General features: G+C 48.7%; 1 protein-coding gene across 3 annotated transcripts in view; it reads right to left on the bottom strand.

Moving 5' to 3' along the window:
• Window positions 1–23,584, bottom strand: part of map4k3a (mitogen-activated protein kinase kinase kinase kinase 3a) — a 182,455-nt gene that overhangs the window by 26,655 nt on the left and 132,216 nt on the right. For all 3 annotated transcript variants that reach the window (XM_056281131.1, XM_056281133.1, XM_056281132.1), the window contains 9 exons: window positions 17,098–17,192; window positions 11,585–11,626; window positions 8,502–8,586; window positions 8,248–8,327; window positions 7,882–7,942; window positions 4,629–4,746; window positions 4,222–4,280; window positions 1,332–1,435; window positions 1,003–1,174 (listed from right to left, as the gene is read on the bottom strand). In XM_056281131.1, the coding sequence (XP_056137106.1) occupies window positions 1,003–1,174; window positions 1,332–1,435; window positions 4,222–4,280; window positions 4,629–4,746; window positions 7,882–7,942; window positions 8,248–8,327; window positions 8,502–8,586; window positions 11,585–11,626; window positions 17,098–17,192 (816 nt within the window). The remainder of the gene's footprint in view (window positions 1–1,002; window positions 1,175–1,331; window positions 1,436–4,221; window positions 4,281–4,628; window positions 4,747–7,881; window positions 7,943–8,247; window positions 8,328–8,501; window positions 8,587–11,584; window positions 11,627–17,097; window positions 17,193–23,584) is intronic.

The raw sequence follows: 23,584 nt of genomic DNA, 5'->3' as shown, positions 1-23,584 counted from the left end.
TGCAGCTATTCCCCAACCCTTTGTGACCATTGTAAATTTAATTAATGGTCATGGCAATTTGCATACGAAACTGATCGCTGGTTTCAGTTGTGACGCCACTGTGCCATTTTCGGTCCTGCAGTCAGCTGAGACTGACAATGTCATGTAGATGAGTGAAGAGTCAGTTCATCTGGACACATTTAGTGTCCAGATGAACTGACTGACTCTGGGACTTTGAATTTTTCATAAAATCCAATACGGCAGAAAATGCAATTTTGGGGAAGCTGACATCACGGGGTGCGTTGCACTCGGCTTGGGCCAAGGAATCCAATGGGAACCTCGTTTTCGAAAATCGCCCACACAATTCAGAAGTTACATGCATAAATATACCTTCAACTTTGACCTATTGGTGACGCTAGAGCGCTCAAAGCACACACATGAAACTTGTTGAAAAGAACCACGGGACTGTCCCCAGTAAGTGTGCCGAACTCCACAGCCTTTTACCATAGGGTTCTAGGAGCTGGCATAGACACCATACATAGCAAGAAGAAGAAGAAGAAGGGTAGAAACACTTAGGGTGCCTATGCAGCTTTGCTGCTTGGCCTCCAATAATAAGAACAGGTAGAAAGACTGAGGATAAGTATCACAAAATGAGTATTACTGATTAAAATAAAGTAAATGATTCTCTGCCCCCCCCAACTCCACCCACCCATTATCTAAGCCGCTTATCCCAATCGGGGTCGTGGGGATGCTGGAGCCTATCCCAGCAGTCATTGGGCGGCAGGCGAGGAGACACCCTGGACAGGCCTCCAGGCCATTTCTACATTCCTCCACAAACTCGACATTCATCATTTTGCCGTTACTCACCTCCCTGAATGGCAGAGGACAGTGCTAAAGTAACACTGCACACAGCGGCTGCTGTTGAAAAAGGTTTCGAGGGCTTGCCTCGTTTAAAAACTCCACATGCTCAGAGTCTGATGGCAAATGGAAACTTTACAGATTTCGTTAAAAGCCTCAAAGTACCGGACTCTGGAAGGCCAGGGCAGGAGGAGTTGGGGTCCAGCGTCTGAAAGCTGATGACCTGGTTGGGTTCAGACCCTCTGGCGAGGCCGGTGCAGATCAGTGGGTAGGGCTGTTCAGGAACCACCAGCAGCTCAAACACCTCCAGCGGGCATGGCGTCTGGAGGTCCATGTTCTGGATAAACAGGTGAGAACGGGTCAGCATGTAAGAGACATGAAGGTTCAACTCTCTTGGGGGTCCCCACATGCTGCCGATGTGCCATTGGGCCAAAGACAACCTGCAGTGATCAGGGACGAGAACGGAAACGAAGGTAAAAAGTTGAGTCTCTCACCTTGATGAGCATGAACTTCTGCATCGGCTCCACCCACTCCAACAGAACCACACCCCACTGGAAGGCTCCACCCAGGTACTTATGACCTGTATAGGGATTTCTCACTGGGGCGGAGGGGCGAAACATCAGCACACAGCTGTCAGTCAAACCACAGCACAAGTAAACACACAGTCTGTGTCCAAATATTCAACTCTGTATGCATCGTACATGTATTACTATACTATCCTCAGTAATGTATTATACTATCCTCAGTAATGTATTATACTATCCTCAGTAATGTATCATACTATCCTCACTAATGTATTATATTATCCTCAGTAATGTATTATACTATCCTCAGTAATGTATCATACTATCCTCAGTAATGTATTATATTATCCTCAGTAATGTATTATACTATCCTCAGTAATGTATTATACTATCCTCAGTAATGTATTATATTATCCTCAGTAATGTATTATACTATCCTCAGTAATGTATTATACTATCCTCAGTAATGTATTATACTATCCTCAGTAATGTATCATACTATCCTCAGTAATGTATTATACTATCCTCAGTAATGTATTATACTATCCTCAGTAATGTATCATACTATCCTCAGTAAATGTATTATACTATCCTCAGTAATGTATTATACCATCCTCAGTAATGTATTATACTATCCTCAGTAATGTATTATACTATCCTCAGTAATGTATCATACTATCCTCAGTAATGTATTATACTATCCTCAGTAAACGTATTATACTATCCTCAGTAATGTATCATACTATCCTCAGTAATGTATTATACTATCCTCAGTAAACGTATTATACTATCCTCAGTAATGTATTATACTATCCTCAGTAATGTATTATACTATCCTCAGTAATGTATCATACTATCCTCAGTAATGTATCATACTATCCTCAGTAATGTATCATACTATCCTCCGTAATGTATCATACTATCCTCAGTAATGTATTATACTATCCTCAGTAATGTATTATACTATCCTCAGTAATGTATCATACTATCCTCAGTAATGTATTATACTATCTTCAGTAATGTATTATACTATCCTCAGTAAATGTATTATACTATCCTCAGTAATGTATTATACTATCCTCAGTAATGTATCATACTATCCTCAGTAACGTATCATACTATCCTCAGTAATGTATTATACTATCCTCAGTAATGTATCATACTATCCCCAGTAATGTATCATACTATCCTCAGTAATGTATCATACTATCCCCAGTAATGTATTATACTATCCTCAGTAATGTATCATACTATCCTCAGTAATGTATTATACTATCTTCAGTAATGTATTATACTATCCTCAGTAAATGTATTATACTATCCTCAGTAATGTATTATACTATCCTCAGTAATGTATCATACTATCCTCAGTAATGTATTATACTATCCTCAGTAATGTATTATACTATCCTCAGTAATGTATTATACTATCCTCAGTAATGTATTATATTATCCTCAGTAATGTATCATACTATCCTCAGTAATGTATTATACTATCCTCGGTAATGTATTCTACTATCCTCAGTAATGTATTATATTATCCTCAGTAAGGTATTATACTATCCTCAGTAATGTATTATACTATCCTCAGTAATGTATTATACTATCCTCAGTAATGTATCATACTATCCTCAGTAATGTATTATACTATCCTCAGTAATGTATTATACTATCCTCAGTAAATGTATTATACTATCTTCAGTAAACGTATTATACTATCCTCAGTAATGTATCATACTATCCTCAGTAAAGCAGATTAGTAATGACCAGTGGATACGGGTAGCACTTATCTCCATGGTAACATGGAAAGGTACCATTTTTTCCAGAATAACGTCCAGTCAGTTCATATTGGATTTTTCTTTTTTTCCCCAATTGTACTTGGCCAATTACCCCACTCTTCTGAGCCCTGCTGGTCTCTGCTCCACCCCCTCTGCTGATCCAGGAGGGCTGCAGACTACCACATGCCTCCTCCCATACATGTGGAGTCACCAGCCGCTTCTTTTCACCTGACGGTGAGGAGTTTCACCAGGGGGACGTAGCACGTGGGAGGATCACACTATTCCCCCCTCCCCCCTGAACAGGTGCCCCGACCGACCGGAGGAGGCGCTAGTGCAGTGACCAGGACACGTACCCACATCCGGCTTCCCACCCGCAGACACGGCCAATTGGGTCTGTAGGGACGCCCGACCAAGCCGGAGGCAACACGGGGATTCGAACCGAAGATCTTGAGTTGGTAGGTAACGGAATAGACCACTACGCTACCTGGACACCCCCTTCATACTGGATTTTATGACAAAACTAGTCTACATCATGTCGTTTTTAGTAGGCTAGATGTTTCCATACTACAAACAATTTATTGTAGTATACTAACAATGGGTACTCTATACGCAGTAGTATGAGTTTTCAGACACGGTCATAGCCAGGTAATACCTGACAGAACATACCTGTTAGCTCTTCGCCATGTAGGAGGAGCGTGTGTAATAACTGGTCACAACTGGTATAAAAACTAACCAAAGAGAGATTTGCCCCATTTGCTTGTTATTCATGAGTTAATTATGGTTAAGGTGAGGTTTTACCCTTCGTTTTTGGCTGAGGTGAGGGTTAGGGTTTAGAGCCTACAGTGCTGGAGGTGACTATCATTCACTACCTGCAAACCCACCAGAAACCAGCGTAACTTCCTGTCAGTTTGTACTTCAGTTTTTCTCAACAGGTTAATTATTCAACCACAACACAACCGCTGGTGCAAATAGCCAACAACCATTTACACAGGTTCTGTTTCATTCTGCTGTGGTTCAGTCTTGTGGATTTGATTGGTCAGTTTGTTGCCCCGCCCACAGCTGTCAATCATCAGAGGACTCACCTACAGAGCACCTATTGCAGCCTTTTGTGTCAGGAATCTTACTGGAGATGGAAAACTTCCTGGAAACAGGAAAACAACAGGGCATTTAACAAAGTGTGATTAAAAAAAGTCAACATGGACAAAATGCCTGAAATTCTTTTGTTTGTCTATCAAACTTGTGACGGGGAAGGATGCTGCTCAGCGACTCACTCCTACAGCACCTTTCTACAAGTTAGCCATATTCATTCAGCATGAGGTTTAGCGAAACATGACATCCAGGTCCTGCAAAACTCCACACACTTATCGGTATTAATGATCAGTGAGTGTATTTTCAGTAGAACATGGTGACTGAGGCGCTGCTCTTCAAAACGTAGCAGATGAATACGCCTTGTTCTCTAGCTCCCTCTGTAGGCAGCAAGGGAACTGACCGGGGGAGGATTCTGTCAGGAAGCCGGTGGGTCGCGATGGAAACTGGCAGCTTCTGTCTCTGCCGTGCGCACTCAAACAGACCAGCCAGGTTATGGCAGTAGAGCTGGGAGGCTTTCCCTAGATGAGGAAAACAACAACAACAACAACAACAACAACAACAATTAATAATGACAATGTTTTTATATTGCTTATACTGCGTGTAAACACTAGCATGTTGGCTGGATGTTTAATCAGTAGTCTGTTGGTTGTATGTTTTAGCAGTGGTGTGTTTGTAAACACGTTAGTTGTTGTTTTAGCATTAACATGTTGGTTGTATGTAAACAGTAGCATGTTGGTTGTATGTTTTAGTATTAACATGTTGGTTGTATGTAAACAGTAGCATGTTGGCTGTATGTTTTAGTATTAACATGTTGGTTGTATGTAAACAGTAGCATGTTGGCTGTATGTTTTAGTATTAACATGTTGGCTGTATGTTTTAGTATTAACATGTTGGCTGTATGTTTTAGTATTAACATGCTGGTTGTATGTTTTAGCATTAACATGTTGGTTGTATGTAAACAGTAGCATGTTGGCTGTATGTTTTAGTATTAACATGTTGGTTGTATGTAAACAGTAGCATGTTGGCTGTATGTTTTAGTATTAACATGTTGGCTGTATGTTTTAGCATTAACATGTTGGTTGTATGTAAACAGTAGCATGTTGGCTGTATGTTTTAGTATTAACATGTTGGTTGTATGTTTTAGTATTAACATGTTGGCTGTATGTTTTAGCATTAACATGTTGGTTGTATGTAAACAGTAGCATGTTGGTTGGATGTTTAAGCAGTACAATGTTGGCTGTATCTAAACAGCAGCGTGTTGGTTGGATGTTGTGGCAGAAGCACGTTGGTTGGATGTCTAAGCGGTAGCGTGTTGGTTGGATGTTGTGGCAGAAGCATGTTGGTTGGATGTCTAAGCTGTAGCATGTTGGTTGGATGTTGTGGCAGAAGCATGTTGGTTGGATGTCTAAGCTGTAGCGTGTTGGTTGGATGTTGTGGCAGAAGCATGTTGGTTGGATGTCTAAGCTGTAGCATGTTGGTTGGATGTTGTGGCAGAAGCACGTTGGTTGGATATCTAAGCTGTAGCGTGTTGGTTGGATGTTGTGGCAGAAGCACGTTGGTTGGATGTCTAAGCTGTAGTGTGTTGGTTGGATGATGTGGCAGAAGCATGTTGGTTGGATGTCTAAGCTGTAGCGTGTTGGTTGGATGTTGTGGCAGAAGCATGTTGGTTGGATATCTAAGCTGTAGCGTGTTGGTTGGATGTTGTGGCAGAAGCACGTTGGTTGGATGTCTAAGCTGTAGCGTGTTGGTTGGATGTTGTGGCAGAAGCACGTTGGTTGGATATCTAAGCTGTAGCGTGTTGGTTGGATGTTGTGGCAGAAGCACGTTGGTTGGATGTCTAAGCTGTAGCGTGTTGGTTGGATGATGTGGCAGAAGCATGTTGGTTGGATGTCTAAGCTGTAGCGTGTTGGTTGGATGTTGTGGCAGAAGCATGTTGGTTGGATGTCTAAGCTGTAGCATGTTGGTTGGATGTCTAAGCTGTAGCGTGTTGGTTGGATGTCTAAGCTGTAGCGTGTTGGTTGGATGTCTAAGCTGTAGCGTGTTGGTTGGATGTCTAAGCTGTAGCGTGTTGGTTGGATGTTGTGGCAGAAGCATGTTGGTTGGATGTCTAAGCTGTAGCGTGTTGGTTGGATGTTGTGGCAGAAGCATGTTGGTTGGATGTCTAAGCTGTAGCGTGTTGGTTGGATGTTGTGGCAGGAGCATGTTGGTTGGATGTCTAAGCTGTAGCGTGTTGGTTGGATGTTGTGGCAGAAGCACGTTGGTTGGATGTCTAAGCGGTAGCGTGTTGGTTGGATGTTGTGGCAGAAGCATGTTGGTTGGATGTCTAAGCTGTAGCATGTTGGTTGGATGTTGTGGCAGAAGCATGTTGGTTGGATGTCTAAGCTGTAGCGTGTTGGTTGGATGTTGTGGCAGAAGCATGTTGGTTGGATGTCTAAGCTGTAGCATGTTGGTTGGATGTTGTGGCAGAAGCACGTTGGTTGGATATCTAAGCTGTAGCGTGTTGGTTGGATGTTGTGGCAGAAGCACGTTGGTTGGATGTCTAAGCTGTAGTGTGTTGGTTGGATGATGTGGCAGAAGCATGTTGGTTGGATGTCTAAGCTGTAGCGTGTTGGTTGGATGTTGTGGCAGAAGCATGTTGGTTGGATATCTAAGCTGTAGCGTGTTGGTTGGATGTTGTGGCAGAAGCACGTTGGTTGGATGTCTAAGCTGTAGCGTGTTGGTTGGATGTTGTGGCAGAAGCACGTTGGTTGGATATCTAAGCTGTAGCGTGTTGGTTGGATGTTGTGGCAGAAGCACGTTGGTTGGATGTCTAAGCTGTAGCGTGTTGGTTGGATGATGTGGCAGAAGCATGTTGGTTGGATGTCTAAGCTGTAGCGTGTTGGTTGGATGTTGTGGCAGAAGCATGTTGGTTGGATGTCTAAGCTGTAGCATGTTGGTTGGATGTCTAAGCTGTAGCGTGTTGGTTGGATGTCTAAGCTGTAGCGTGTTGGTTGGATGTCTAAGCTGTAGCGTGTTGGTTGGATGTCTAAGCTGTAGCGTGTTGGTTGGATGTTGTGGCAGAAGCATGTTGGTTGGATGTCTAAGCTGTAGCGTGTTGGTTGGATGTTGTGGCAGAAGCATGTTGGTTGGATGTCTAAGCTGTAGCGTGTTGGTTGGATGTTATGGCAGAAGCATGTTGGTTGGATGTCTAAGCTGTAGCGTGTTGGTTGGATGTTGTGGCAGGAGCATGTTGGTTGGATGTCTAAGCTGTAGCGTGTTGGTTGGATGTTGTGGCAGGAGCATGTTGGTTGGATGTCTAAGCTGTAGCGTGTTGGTTGGATGTTGTGGCAGAAGCACGTTGGTTGGATGTCTAAGCTGTAGCGTGTTGGTTGGATGTTGTGGCAGAAGCACGTTGGTTGGATGTCTAAGCTGTAGCGTGTTGGTTGGATGTCTAAGCTGTAGCGTGTTGGTTGGATGTCTAAGCTGTAGCGTGTTGGTTGGATGTCTAAGCTGTAGCGTGTTGGTTGGATGTTGTGGCAGAAGCACGTTGGTTGGATGTCTAAGCTGTAGCGTGTTGGTTGGATGATGTGGCAGAAGCATGTTGGTTGGATGTCTAAGCTGTAGCGTGTTGGTTGGATGATGTGGCAGTAGTGTGTTGGTTGTGTATAACTGACCAGATATGGAGATGAGGCTGTTGTTCATCACGTAGACCCAGGTACACCTCCGAGGAAACAGCTGCAGGATGAAACAGATAGTCTGACTGAGCAGGACACACACACACACACACACACACACACACACACACACACACACACACACACACACTTGCACCTATCCCAACCAGGATTAATTTACTCTCTACACATACTTGTAGACTAGAACATACTTTGAGTTTATCTTTACGTGTATTTTGCTGTGTACAGCCCACCACAGGGTCCTGTACGACATGTTTTATGAATGACGTTTGACTGACTGGTTTGCTGATGGACTGAACAGGCTGTAGGCACAGAAGCCAATGACTGATCTTATAAATACATCACCTGCTCCATGCAGCTCTCATGCAGTTCATTGAGATTTAAGGTGTAAATTCCCTCCTCTGCTCCGAAGATCAGGTACTGGTCTGACAGGAGAGACACAAGCAGAACCAGCAGCAGTCACCAGGCACACACCTACTAGTCTGACGGGTTTTTCATTTCTGGCTACCTGACAATAAGTTTCTTTTCCATCTTTCTAGTCTGTTTCCATCTGGAGATGTCACGAGGCTCTTGATGAGCCCGGACGGGGTCGTACCCACCTCGAGTGTCGGGGTTGATCCAGGAGGCGGCGCAGTGGATCTTCAGAGGACAGCCATTAAAGACCTTGGAGAAACAGGCGCCCATCTGGACAGGGTACAAACCAAACATCACAAGAGACTGGCTCCACTCATGTCCTCATATCAACATGCATGGTTTAACACCGACCTTCTAAATACTTCTACATGACCTCTTACTCTTCACATTAACTCTTCAGTTCCTCACTGTTTCTCGTAACTGTGAAAACTCACCTGACAGATGAAACTGATTCTACTCTGACTCTGTACACCTCAATAGCTAGTTCCCCTTTAAAACATGTCCTGCATCCACCACCTCAAGTCTCACTCCTTCTGTCATGTAACTTACACACCCAACCCCTCCCCCACCGGATCCCTTTCACCCCCAGAACAACTTCTCAGCCAATTACTCACAATGGTGGACACCTCCCTCAATAAAACCACTGCGAAGCAACAACACATAAACAGGAACCTATAGCCAGCGTTACAATACCATATATATCATATTCTCATCTCATCTCATCACATCATCAGCCGCTTCTCCGGGGTCGGGTCGTGGTGGCAGCAAGCTAAGTAACTAACTTCAGACATCCCTCTCCCCAGCAACACCCTCCAGCTCCTCCTGGGGGATCCCAAGGTGTTCCCAGGCCAGATTGGACATGTAGTCGCTCCAGCGACTTCTGGGTCTACCCCGGGTCTCCTCCCAGTTGGACCTGCCCAGAAAACCTCCAAAGGAAGGTGCCCAGGAGGCATCCTAATCAGATGCCCCAACCACCTCAACTGGCTAGTTTCAACGTGAAGGAGCAGCGGCTCTACTCCGAGCTCCCTCCGGACGTCCGAGCTCCTCGCCCTATCTCTAAGGCTGAGCCCAGACACCCTACGGAGGAAACTCATTTCAGCCGCTTGTATCCGTGATCGCACACTTTCAGTCACTACCCAAAGCTCATGACCATAGGTGAGGGTTGGAACGAAGACTGACTGGTAAATTGAGAGCTTTGCCTCCCAGCTCAGCTCCCTCTTCACCACAACGGTCCGGTACAACGTCCACATTACTGCTGATGCTGCACCAATCCACCTGTCAATCTCCCGCTCCATCCTACCCTCACTCATGAACAAGACCCGAGATACCTGAACTCCTTCACTTGAGGCAACAACTCATCCCCAACCCGGAGGGAGCAATCCACCATTTCCCGGTAGAGAACCATGGCCTCAGACTTGGAGGAGCTGACTCTCATCCCGGCCATTTAACACTCAGCTGCAAACCGCCCCAGTGTGCGCTGGAGGTCAAGTTCTGATGAAGCCACCAAAACCACATCATCTGGGAAGAGCAGAGACGCAATTCTGAGGTTCCCAAAACAGACACACTCCTCACCTTGGCTGCTCCTTGAGATCCTGTCCATGAATATCACAAACAGAATGGGAGACAAGGGACAACCTTGGCGGAGTCCGAATCTGCAACATGTGTAGTAGGTTTGCTCTAAGTGTGTACCTCATAAGTTTGAACTATTTATTATTCCCACATGTTAAAGACAACATATGCATAAAGTGTATGTTTAACAGCTCAACATATATGATGTGTTTAGCATGCGTATGTCTGCCTGTGAATATGATAATAATTTTACTTGTATAGCACTTCTCAAGCTAGAGCACACAGTGCTCTCCAAAGACAGCATAAAGCAACCAAAATATGGACGAACACACAACAACAGCAAAGGATTAGCAAAACACAATCCAACACAAAAGACCTTTAAAATACATGTAAAAATAAATCATCCGAACGGTAGAAAAAGTGAAACTATTAAAATAAACCCTTGGCCACAGCGGCCCAGTGCTTAGCACTGTTGTCCCACAGCAAGAAGGTCCAGGTTTCGAACCCCAGGCCAGAAAGGACACATGTAGTAATACACATAGTCTCATCTGAACCCAGAATGATGGAATGAACTCATTTTCTGTCAGAGATAGTCTCACTCCATTCAGGACAGACAAGCTTTCCTCTGCCAGGGTGACTTTCATCCACACATGCTCTCTAATCTTAAATCCAGCGGAGACCTGGTCGTCAAATCATTCTATTGTGTCATCCGTCAATCGTCTGCCCCCTACTGGGTGACATGTGTACATGTACACAAACAACTTGTCTTTTAGTCCCCCTGTGGCAGGGTGAGGAAAAACACAGGAGACGAAGGCAAGTTTGATGTTTATTCCTCAGCTCCAAAACCAAACTACTGCAGGAACAACCCTGCACCAGCAAGCCCGGGAACGTAAACCACGCCCCCAGCTCACAGTCCTGCTGGGTGAGAGGCATAGCCCCTAGTGGCCGCCACACCCCTCCCCTTTTCTCCCCAATTGTATTTGGCCAATTCCTCCATTCTTCCAAACCGTCCCGGTCTCTGCTCCACCCCCTCTGCTGATCCGGGGAGGGCTGCAGACTACCACATGCCTCCTCCCATACATGTGGAGTCACCAGCCGCTTCTTTTCACCTGACAGTGAGGAGTTTCACCAGCGGGACGTAGCACGTGGGAGGATCACGCTATTCCCCCCTCCCCCCGAACACGCACCTGACCGACCAGAGGAGGCGCTAATGCAGCGAGCAGGACACATACCCACATCCGGCTTCCCACCCGCAGACACGGCCAATTGTGTCTGTAGGGATGCCCGACCAAGCCGGAGGTAACACGGGGATTCGAACTGGTGATCCCCGTGTTGGTAGGCAACGGAATAGACCACCACACTACCTGAACGCCCATGTTTGCCGTGTTTAAAGTGTCGTCCTCCTGTCAAACATCCCACCATAACAAACTTCTGTTCTGTGTGAACCGACTGTACTGCTGAAGGAAATCTGAAGGTGATCTACGTCAGGTGGTGATGGGTTCACCACCTGACCTGCAGGTCTTCAGCGTGGACCTGAGCACTTCTCCTCACATGAACCTGAAGACAACAAACCCCTCAGCTGGCGTTCCTGTTCAACGCTTTAAAACTCTGGTCTGAATAACAAAATAAGAAACAGCCATCATACAGTGACTTAAAATGACCACCAGGTGTGTGTGTGTGTGTGTGTGTGTAGACTTACATGGACTTTAGGAGTGGGGGGGAGTCCATTACTGATTGGTTTCTGGTGAAGAAGAAAGAAGGTCAGTCAGTCAGTCAGTCAGTCAAGCCATCACTAGTTTACTAAAGAGTACACTAATAAATACATAAATAATACTATATATATAAGAGTACACTAATAAATACATAAATAATACTATGTCCTATTTTACTAAAGAGTACACTAATGAATACATAAATAATACTATATCCTATTTTACTAAAGAGTACACTAATACATACATAAATAATACTATATCCTATTTTACTAAAGAGTACACTAATAAATACATAAATGATACTATATCCTATTTTACTAAATAGTACACTAATAAATACATAAATAATACTATGTCCTATTTTACTAAAGAGTACACTAATGAATACATAAATAATACTATATCCTATTTTACTAAAGAGTACACTAATGAATACATAAATAATACTATATCCTATTTTACTAAAGAGTACACTAATACATACATAAATAATACTATATCCTATTTTACTAAAGAGTACACTAATAAATACATAAATGATACTATATCCTATTTTACTAAAGAGTACACTAATACATACATAAATAATACTATATCCTATTTTACTAAAGAGTACACTAATAAATACATAAATGATACTATATCCTATTTTACTAAAGAGTACACTAATAAATACATAAATGATACTATATCCAATTTTACTAAAGAGTACACTAATGAATACATAAATAATACTATGTCCTATTTTACTAGCAGCGGATTTTGAAAGGAATCTTTTCTTGTTTTTTTTCTGTCATCTCAAGAGTCCCACCAGGTGGGCGGAGCTCTGGTATCATCAACTCAGAGTCCCACCAGATGGGCGGAGCTCTGGTATCATCAACTCAGAGTCCCACCAGGTGGGCGGAGCTCTGGTATCATCAGCTCAGAGTCCCACCAGGTGGGCGGAGCTCTGGTATCATCAACTCAGAGTCCCACCAGATGGGCGGAGCTCTGGTATCATCAACTCAGAGTCCCACCAGGTGGGCGGAGCTCTGGTATCATCAGCTCAGAGTCCCACCAGGTGGGCGGAGCTCTGGTATCATCAGCTCAGAGTCCCACCAGGTGGGCGGAGCTCTGGTATCATCAGCTCAGAGTCCCACCAGGTGGGCGGAGCTCTGGTATCATCAGCTCAGAGTCCCACCAGATGGGCGGAGCTCTGGTATCATCAGCTCAGAGTCCCACCAGGTGGGCGGAGCTCTGGTATCATCAGCTCAGAGTCCCACCAGATGGGCGGAGCTCTGGTATCATCAGCTCAGAGTCCCACCAGATGGGCGGAGCTCTGGTATCATCAGCTCAGAGTCCCACCAGGTGGGCGGAGCTCTGGTATCATCAGCTCAGAGTCCCACCAGGTGGGCGGAGCTCTGGTATCATCAGCTCAGAGTCCCACCAGGTGGGCGGAGCTCTGGTATCATCAGCTCAGAGTCCCACCAGGTGGGCGGAGCTCTGGTATCATCAGATCAGCTGTTAATCACATTCACAGAAGACGTGATAACTGTGATACCAGTCATAATAAATATCTATTAAAGGTCATTTATCTCATTGTATGTTGGCTGACCTCCCATTAAACCCGTAACACCAGTCACAGTTCTTGTGATAATTGAACCGCTTCCTTAACTTGTCTGTGATTGACAGCTACTGGATATTGTTGAAACTGTAATGAAGTGGTAAGTCCCGCCCAACTGCAGGTTAAAACAGGAAGTCTAGAGAACTTCTGCAGCTGCCCATGAACAGGTTCCTTCAACAACCAAAACCTCCAGCAGCTGAGTCTAACCAGTCCCTCAACCAGTATCACTAGTGCATCAGCCAGACCCACCAGTCCTTCAACCAGTCTATCAGCCAGTCTCACCAGTCCACCAGTCCATCAGGCGGAGAGAAGGGCGTATGTAAGCCTCAGCTGCAGGGGGAGAGAGGGGGCAAGGCTTAGCCTTGGCTGCAGGCGGAGAGAGGGGTGTGGCTCAGCCTTGGCTGCAGGCAGAGAGAGGGGCGTATCTTAGCCTTGGCTGCAGGCAGAGAGAGAGGGCGTGGCTTAGCCTCGGCTGCATGCGGAGAGGAGGCGTGGCTTAGCCTCGGCTGCAAGCAGAGAGGGAGTGTATCTTAGCCTCGGCTGCAGGCGGAGTGAGAGGGCAAGGCTTAGCCTCGGCTGCAGGCGGAGAGGCGTGGCTTAGCCTCAGCTGCAGGGGGAGAGAGGGGGCGTGGCTCAGCCTCGGCTGCAGGCAGAGAGAGGGCGTGGCTCAGACTCGGCTGCATGCGGACAGGGGGCGTGGCTTAGCCTCGGCTGCAGGCGGAGCGAGAGGGCAAGGCTTAGCTTCGGTTGCAGGCGGAGAAGCGTGGCTTAGCCTCAGCTGCAGGGGGAGAGAGGGGGCGTGGCTTAGCCTCGGCTGCAGACAGAGAGAGGGCGTGGCTCAGCCTCAGCTGCATGCGGACAGGGGGCGTGGCTTAGCCTCGGCTGCAGGCGGAGCGAGAGGGCAAGGCTTAGCTTCGGCTGCAGGCAGAGCGAGAGGGCAAGGCTTAGCTTCGGCTGCAGGCGGAGAGAGGGCGTGGCTCAGCCTCAGCTGCAGGCAGAGAGAGGGCGTGGCTCAGCCTCAGCTGCAGGGGGAGAGAGGGGGCGTGGCTCAGCCTTGGCTGCAGGCAGAGAGAGAGGGCGTGGCTTAGCCTCGACTGCATGCGGAGAGGAGGCGTGGCTTAGCCTCGGCTGCAAGCAGAGAGGGGGTGTATCTTAGCCTCGGCTGCAGGCGGAGTGAGAGGGCAAGGCTTAGCCTCGGCTGCAGGCGGAGAGGCGTGGCTTAGCCTCAGCTGCAGGGGGAGAGAGGGGGCGTGGCTCAGCCTCGGCTGCAAGCAGAGAGGGGGTGTATCTTAGCCTCGGCTGCAGGCGGAGAGGCGTGGCTTAGCCTCAGCTGCAGGGGGAGAGAGGGGGCGTGGCTCAGCCTCGGCTGCAGGCAGAGAGAGTGGTGTATCTTAGCCTTGGCTGCTGGCGGAGAGAGAGAGGGCGTGGCTTAGCCTTGGCTGCAGGGGGGCGTGGCTCAGCCTGGGCTGCAGGCAGAGAGGGGGGCGTATCCTAGCCTTGACTGCAGGCATAGAGAGAGAGGGCGTGGCTTAGCTTCAGCTGCATGCAGAGAGAGGGGCATGACTCAGCCTCGGCTGCAGGCGGAGCGAGAGGGCAAGGCTTAGCCTCGGCTGCATGCGAAGAGAGGGGCGTGGCTTAGCCTCAGCTGCAGGGGAGATAGGGGCGTGGCTTAGCCCAGCTGCAGGCGGAGAGAGGGGGCAAGGCTTAGTTTTGGCTGCTGGTGGAGAGGCGTGGCTTAGCTTTGGCTGCAGGTGGAGAGAGGGAGCGTGGCTTAGCCTCGGCTGCAGGGGGGGAGAGGGGCGTAGCTCAGCCTCGGCTGCAGGCGGGGGGAGGGGGTGGCTCGTGGGACAGCAGACAGGGGGGCTGATTAGTGATCAGCCTCAGGTGTATCAAACTAACGACCTGTCCTTACCTACGGCGGTGACACTGGGTCCTGGGTGGAGCACGGGGCCGAGGGGAGGCGGAGGAACGAGGAACTACAGTACGCTCTGGCAGGACAGGGCGAGGAAAACGGCTCCGGCAGCAGAGCACACAGGTGAACGAATGAAAGACACTATTACATTAGGCCTACAAATATGTCCGCCTTCATCTCGAACCCTGCCCGTGTCACGATCAGGGTGGCGGGGAGGCTGGAGCCTATCCCAGCAGTCACTGGGCGGCAGGCGGGGGACACCCTGGACAGACCGCCGGGCCATCACAGGGCTCTGTAACTACTGTCAGTTATTCTACCAAACCGTGTTGTCGCACAACTTCTGAAGTTGTCTTACAGCGACACAGTAAGTCATCCCATAACAGCACTTCTTACTTTTCATGTCATCCCACGTTGTTGAGAAACAACAGGGTTGTATCGCAGAGTCGTGGGTGCAGCACATGCATGTTGTGCCAGACACACAAACAGTGTAACGAGGAGAAGTAGTGAGTCAGCGAGGAGCAGCAGGCTCTGTTTACCTCCTTCATGTTGTGCTCAAAATACACAACAAGACTCTCCCTCTGAACTCGCTATGGGGGAGCACTAGCTTTAACCCTCCACCCGAACCCCGTCAGGCTCACTTTATTTCATGATTAGGGCGGTGGACAATGAAGCTGAACTTGTATGTGAAGCAGGCGGAGGTCTTCCACAGTTGTGGGTCTGATGTGGGTCAGAAAGTACTGACGAGGTAAACAAACCAAAAAGTAAACTACACCCAGAGGAGGCTTTGGTGACCACCCAGTCAACTGACACCTTCAGTCCTTCAGTGTGGTCTGGGACACGTGTGTGTTTACACTTCAGATGCCATGAGGACAGATGTGTCCCAGACCGCCTCCCAATGTGGTCTGACTGATCACATCTCAACAGGCGTGTTAATGCCATGTCTGTCTGTCTGTCTGTCTGTCTGTCTGTCTGTCTGTCTATCTATCTATCTATCTACCTATCTATCTATCTACCTATGCGCCTCTCTGTCTATCTATCTATTCAATTCAATTCAGTTCAATATGTGCTTTATTGGCATGACATACGTTTGTGTACATATTGCCAAAGCATGTAAAACAACAACACAATACAACAATGATTATAATAATAACAGCAACATCAACAATGACTATGATATTAAACAGCAACAGTAGCAATGGGTGCCGTCCCCACTGTCTCGCAGGTTGTGGCAGGACAATATAAATCTTGCTGCAATGCTCGCCGCTGCCCCCCTCCCAGGACCCCCCGCAGCTTTCCTGTGTCCTCCATTTCCTGCTACTCTGGAGTCACATGTTCCAGCTCCTGGACATCTATCTATCTCTCTATCTATCTATCTATCTATCTATCTATCTATCTATCTATCTATCTATCTATCTATCTATCTATCTATCTATCTATCTATCTATCTATCTATCTATCTATCTATCTATTCTCCTCTCTGTCTATCTATCTATCTATCTATCTATCTATCTATCTATCTATCTATCTATCTATCTATCTATCTATCTATCTATCTATCTATCTATCTATCTATCTATCTATCTATCTATCTATCTATTCGCCTCTCTGTCTATCTATCTATCTATCTATCTATCTATCTATCTATCTATCTATCTGTCCGTCCGTCCGTCCGTCCGTCCGTCCGTCCGTCCGTCCGTCCGTCCATCCATCCATCTATCTATCTATCTATCTATCTATCTATCTATCTATCTATCTATCTGTCTGTCTGTCTGTCTATCTATCTATCTATCTATCTATCTATCTATCTATCTATCTATCTATCTATCTATCTATCTATCTATCTATCTATCTATCTATCCATCCATCCATCCATCCATCCATCTACCACATCAGCTGCTAGGATAGGAACAGCAGGTTCTGGGCTTCATGGGGACTCTGTCGGGCATGGGTGGTGTGTTCAGACACTTCCTGGTTCCTCTTACCGGGACGTCTGTGTGGTCTCTCCTGGCAGCACCATCAGGGGGCGACGCAGACTGCTGCTCCACATTGCTGCCTTCAGAGGAGGAGCCAGCATCTCCTGCAGGAGGCACCAGAGAGGAGGGAGGTGAGACACCATGCTGAAACCCAGCAGGACAAACAGAGTTAACAGCAGCAGATTTGAGGGGGAGAGAGAGAGCAAGGGGGAGGAGAGAGGGAGCGAGAGCGGCAGGCAGGGGAGAGAGTGGCAGAGACAGAGGAGAGAGGGAGGGGAGAGAGCGAGAGCGAGAGAGAGGCAGGCAGGGGAGAGAGTGGCAGAGACAGAGGAGAGAGGGAGGGGAGAGAGAGAGAGCGAGAGAGAGGCAGGCAGGGGAGAGAGTGATAGCGAGAGAGGAGCAAGAGAGAGGGAAGAGAGAGGGAGGAGAGAGAGAGAGAGAAAGGGAGGCAGGGGACAGAGTGACAGAGACAGAGGAGAGAGAGGGCGAGAGAGAGAGAGAAAGGGAGGCAGGCAGGGGAGAGAGTGACAGAGACAGAGGAGACAGGGAGGGGAGAGAGAGACAGCGAGAGAGAGAGGAGGCAGGCAGGCAGGGGAGAGAGTGATAGCGAGAGAGGAGAGAGAGGGAATAACTCGTGGTTGAAATGATGCTGGTTCAAATCCCAGGCAGGCCATGAATGTCAGCTGACCAGATGCAGGTGTGGTTATACAGGGCAGCTCCCAGAACAGTACCTGACGTGGTCACAGTAACACCTGCTGATAAAGTGTACTGAGGCAGCACATCTCATGACACGGTTAAGCTAGGTTGGAGGAAACAACCTAGCTTAATTACTTATCATCTGTCGTGGCACATCTGGCTGCACCCAGACCGGGCGTTGGGCCAATTCTCGATAGTTCATCCTGCACAAAGAATACCACCGCCTTTAAATCCAAATGCTTCTTCCTGTGAAAAGACCCGGTTCTGCTGGTGGCCCAAACCCTGAGGCCCAGACTTGCCAGTGGACCCGGCAGCAGTGGCTGCAGCCAGGCGAGGGCCTCGTCACGCCAGGCGTGCCTGGGAGCAGATACTTCACAGGAGAAGACCACTTCTTCACGTAACTGAGACCAAAATCTTCTGCAGATACAGGCTGCCAGGTCAAACAATTCACGCTTTACTTGACAACACTGAACCTGCCTACTGAGTTGTCGGTGCAACGCCACCATTTACACTTTGCCACGTGGATAACTGCAATCAGACACAAAACCTGGGCAACTTGCACTCGGCTGCAAAGCTTTATGAGCGTGTTGGGGCTGTAGTGTCATCAGCACAACATCTGTTGTGAATGGGACCTGGAGGTGGTGCAGGTAGTGGTTGTGAATGGGACCTGGAGGCGGTGCAGGTAGTGGTTGTGAATGGGACCTGGAGGCGGTGCAGGTAGTAGTTGTGAATGGGACCTGGAGGCGGTGCAGGTAGTGGTGGTGAATGGGACCTGGAGGCGGTGCAGGTAGTGGTTGTGAATGGGACCTGGTGCAGGTAGTGGTTGTGAATAGGACCTGGAGGCGGTGCAGGTAGTGGTTGTGAATGGGACCTGGAGGCGGTGAAGGTAGTGGTTGTGAATGGGACCTGGAGGCGGTGCAGGAAGTGGTTGTGAATGGGACCTGGAGACGGTGCAGGTAGTGGTTGTGAATGGGACCTGGAGGCGGTGCAGGTAGTAGTTGTGAATGGGACCTGGAGGCGGTGCAGGTAGTGGTGGTGAATGGGACCTGGAGGCGGTGCAGGTAGTGGTTGTGAATGGGACCTGGAGACGGTGCAGGTAGTGGTTGTGAATGGGATCTGGAGGCGGTGCAGGTAGTGGTGGTGAATGGGACCTGGAGGCGGTGCAGGTAGTGGTTGTGAATGGGACCTGGAGACGGTGTAGATAGTGGTTGTGAATGGGACCTGGAGACGGTGCAGGTAGTGGTTGTGAATGGGATCTGGAGGCGGTGCAGGTAGTGGTTGTGAATGGGACCTGGAGGCGGTGCAGGTAGTGGTTGTGAATGGGATCTGGAGGCGGTGCAGGTAGTGGTTGTGAATGGGACCTGGAGGCGGTGCAGGTAGTGGTTGTGAATGGGACCTGGAGATGGTGCAGGTAGTGGTTGTGAATGGGACCTGGAGGCGGTCCAGGTAGTGGTTGTGAATGGGACCTGGAGGCGGTGCAGGTAGCAGTTGTGAATGGGACCTGGAGGCGGTGCAGGTAGTGGTTGTGAATGGGACCTGAAGACGGTGTAGATAGTAGTTGTGAATTGGACCTGGAGGCAGTGCAGGTAGTGGTTGTGAATGGGACCTGGTGCAGGTAGTGGTTGTGAATAGGACCTGGAGGCGGTGCAGGTAGTGGTTGTGAATGGGACCTGGAGGCGGTGAAGGTAGTGGTTGTGAATGGGACCTGGAGGCGGTGCAGGAAGTGGTTGTGAATGGGACCTGGAGGCGGTCCAGGTAGTGGTTGTGAATGGGACCTGGAGACGGTGCAGGTAGTGGTTGTGAATGGGACCTGGAGGCGGTGCAGGTAGTGGTTGTTAATGGGACCTGGAGACGGTGTAGATAGTGGTTGTGAATGGGACCTGGAGACGGTGCAGGTAGTGGTTGTGAATGGGACCTGGAGGCGGTGCAGGAAGTGGTTGTGAATGGGACCTGGAGGCGGTCCAGGTAGTGGTTGTGAATGGGACCTGGAGACGGTGCAGGTAGTGGTTGTGAATGGGACCTGGAGGCGGTGCAGGTAGTGGTTGTTAATGGGACCTGGAGACGGTGTAGATAGTGGTTGTGAATGGGACCTGGAGACGGTGCAGGTAGTGGTTGTGAATGGGACCTGGTGCAGGTAGTGGTTGTGAATGGGACCTGGAGACGGTGTAGATAGTGGTTGTGAATGGGACCTGGAGACGGTGCAGGTAGTGGTTGTGAATGGGACCTGGAGACGGTGTAGATAGTGGTTGTGAATGGGACCTGGAGACGGTGCAGGTAGTGGTTGTGAATGGGACCTGGTGCAGGTAGTGGTTGTGAATGGGACCTGGAGACGGTGCAGGTAGTGGTTGTGAATGGGACCTGGTGCAGGTAGTGGTTGTGAATGGGACCTGGTGCAGGTAGTGGTTGTGAATGGGACGGTTGCAGGTGATGCACAGTTCTTGGTGCTGTCAGTGGCCACAGTCCACCCTTAATGAAGTGGCCAGTGAGGGTATTTGGGGTGCTTTAGCTGTGGACTGTCCCTCATGCCTCTCATGCAGACCTGGTCTCTCTCCTGCCCTGCTCCCTGCTGGACTGTTGCAGCGTGTTACCACATGTGGAAAGAGCAGCAAAACATTCCACCTGTTAGCGTGCTGTACGATTCATTTTGAAAGAGCAAACTCCCACTTCCGTGTTTTTGGTCACCTGATCCAGCGGCCCAATCGTGTAAACTGATCACTCAGTCACTCAGCCATTCGGTCAGTCAGTCTGTCAGTCAGTCACTCAGTCTGTCAGTCACTCAGTCCATCAGTCACTCAGTCTGTCAGTCAGTCACTCAGCCGTTCAGTCACTCAGTCTGTCAGTCAGTCACTCAGTCTGTCAGTCACTCTCACTCAGTCCGTCAGCCACTCAGTCCGTCAGTCACTCACTCAGTCCGTCAGTCACTCACTCAGTCCGTCAGTCAGTCACTCAGTCCATCAGTCACTCAGTCCGTCAGTCACTCAGTCTGTCAGTCAGTCACTCAGTCCGTCAGTCAGTCACTCAGTCTGTCAGTCACTCTCACTCAGTCCGTCAGCCACTCAGTCCGTCAGTCACTCACTCAGTCCGTCAGCCACTCAGTCCGTCAGTCAGTCACTCAGTCCATCAGTCACTCAGTCCGTCAGTCAGTCACTCAGTCCGTCAGCCACTCAGTCCGTCAGTCAGTCACTCAGTCCATCAGTCACTCAGTCCGTCAGTCAGTCACTCAGTCCGTCAGCCACTCAGTCCGTCAGTCAGTCACTCAGTCCATCAGTCACTCAGTCTGTCAGCAACTCAGTCTGTCACTCAGCCCGTCAGTCAGTCACTTAGTCCGTCAGCCCATCAATCACTCAGTCCATCGGTCAGTCACTCGGTCTGTCAGTCCGTCAGTCAGTCAGTCAGTCAGGGACATTCACGTTTGTAGGGCTGGCTCGGCTGGTCCAGTCCAGCCAAAAAGAATTATGAAGTTAACATGCAACAAGGAGAAGCTGTACATACAGGATAGATACTGGTGGACACAGAGGCCTCCAAGTTAAAAAAAAAAAGGCAAATAAGTGCCCTCTTGAATGCCCCTGTGGTAGATGAAAAAGATAAAAGTGCCCTCTAGGGTGCCGTTCCAGTGGAAATAAATGGTTAAATAGTGAATAGTTCCCCATGAGTTTTACTACAGAGGTGCAGTACTAATACTATTTCACCATGAATGCATCACAACTTTCTGCACGCTGGTGCCCAACCCCATACAGCTGATGCACCACCACATACAGCTGGTGCCCCGCCCCATACAGCTGGGGCCCCACCCCTGCCCCACACATACTGCTGGTGCCCCACACCATACAGCTAGTGCCCCACCTCATACAGCTGGTGCCTCAGCCCTGCCCACCCCATACAGCTGGTGCCCCACCCTGCCCCACCTTATACAGCTGATGCCCAACCCAATACAGGTGGGTTCCCACCCCATACAGCCGGTGCCCCTGTCCCTCAAAGAGCCCGAGTCTGCCCCTGAGTACAGATACAGTGTAGAAGAGTCGTCGTACGATGATTGAGGGGATTTATAAAAGTTTTAATTAAACAGAAACAAAACCCTCAAGTTTCCCGACAACAAGAAATAAAAACCATTATTTGGTGCCACAGTCCATTACTGCCCTCTGGGAGGACGCCAGACAAAACCCCCGCGAGTGGCCAGCAGCAAAAGAATGATGCCTCTGTGTGTCTGTCTGTCTCTCTGATAGATGTTATAAAAGCAGTAGTGTGACTTTATCAGCACCACTTAAGAGCGAACTGAACATAGACAGACCGAAAATAGACTCAACTCCGGAACATTCCACTGTGATAACTTGGGAGGGAGGTCTGCTGTTCTGCTGTGTGTGTGTGTGTGTCGGTGTGTGTGTCGGTGTGTGTGTGTGAGAGAAAGAGAGGGTTTAGGATGTGCTGGAGCATAATGCTGGGATCAGACTACATGAATTCTGCACAATTTTGTCGTCGCCAACAAATTTCTAGAGTGGGGCCTGATTATGAGGACAGTAAATGAAGAACAGCGATGTGGCGTCTGGGACGCCCCACAAGACCCGGACGACAAGTCCAGCATGTCAGAATTGTTTGTTTGTTCCTGCCTAGTCCGACACCTCCTACGACGTGTTCCTTGACGCTGACCAGTAGGATGACAGCGTGCTCTCTGGTGCACATATGCAAACAGGGCAAAGAGAAAGAGGGACGACGCTGCTGTTGCTGCTGTCAGGTGGACCGAGGAAACCGAGGAAAGGTTCGCCGAGCAGTGGCAACAATACCCCTGCAGGCCTTTTAGATGTTTCCTCAGGGAAGGACCATGACAGAGGCAGAGAAGATAGGCTAAATGTTGGACAGCAATAGCAGAGGCACTTCAGCAACCCGGTGAGCAGCAGGTTAAGCTATGCTAGCTTAGCATTCCCCAGTAGCACTTCAGCAACCCGGTGAGCAGCTGGTCAAGCTATGCTGGGTTAGCATTCCCCAGTAGCACTTCAGCAACCCGGTGAGTAGTTTGTTAAGCTATGCTAGGTTAGCATTCCCCAGTAGCACTTCAGTAACTGGTGAGTAGCTGGTCAAGCTATGCTGGGTTAGCATTCCCCAGTAGCACTTCAGCAACCCGGTGAGTAGCTGGTTAAGCTATGCTAGGTTAGCATTCCCCAGTAGCACTTCAGCAACCTGGTGAGTAGCTGATTAAGCTATGCTAGGTTAGCATTCCCCAGTAGCACTTCAGCAACCCGGTGAGTAGCAGGTTAAGCTATGCTAGGTTAGCATTCCCCAGCAGCACTTCAGCAACCTGGTGAGTACCTGGTTAAGCTATGCTAGGTTAGCATTCCCCAGCAGCACTTCAGCAACCCGGTGAGTACCTGGTTAAGCTATGCTAGGTTAGCATTCCCCAGCAGCACTTCAGCAACCCGGTGAGTAGCTGGTTAAGCTATGCTAGGTTAGCATTCCCCAGTAGCACTTCAGCAACCCGGTGAGTAGCTGGTTAAGCTATGCTAGGTTAGCATTCCCCAGTAGCACTTCAGCAACTGGTGAGTAGCTGGTCAAGCTATGCTGGGTTAGCATTCCCCAGTAGCACTTCAGCAACCCGGTGAGCAGCAGGTTAAGCTATGCTAGGTTAGCATTCCCCAGTAGCACTTCAGCAACCCGGTGAGTAGCAGGTTAAGCTATGCTAGGTTAGCATTCCCCAGTAGCACTTCAGCAACCCGGTGAGTAGCTGGTTAAGCTATGCTAGGTTAGCATTCCCCAGTAGCACTTCAGCAACCCGGTGAGTAGCAGGTTAAGCTATGCTAGGTTAGCATTC

This window comes from Lampris incognitus, chromosome 5 (assembly GCF_029633865.1).
Source record: "Lampris incognitus isolate fLamInc1 chromosome 5, fLamInc1.hap2, whole genome shotgun sequence".
Lineage (NCBI taxonomy): Eukaryota > Metazoa > Chordata > Actinopteri > Lampriformes > Lampridae > Lampris > Lampris incognitus.
The sequence above is the reverse complement of the archived record's forward strand: the minus strand, read 5'-3'. Positions and strand labels throughout refer to the sequence as shown.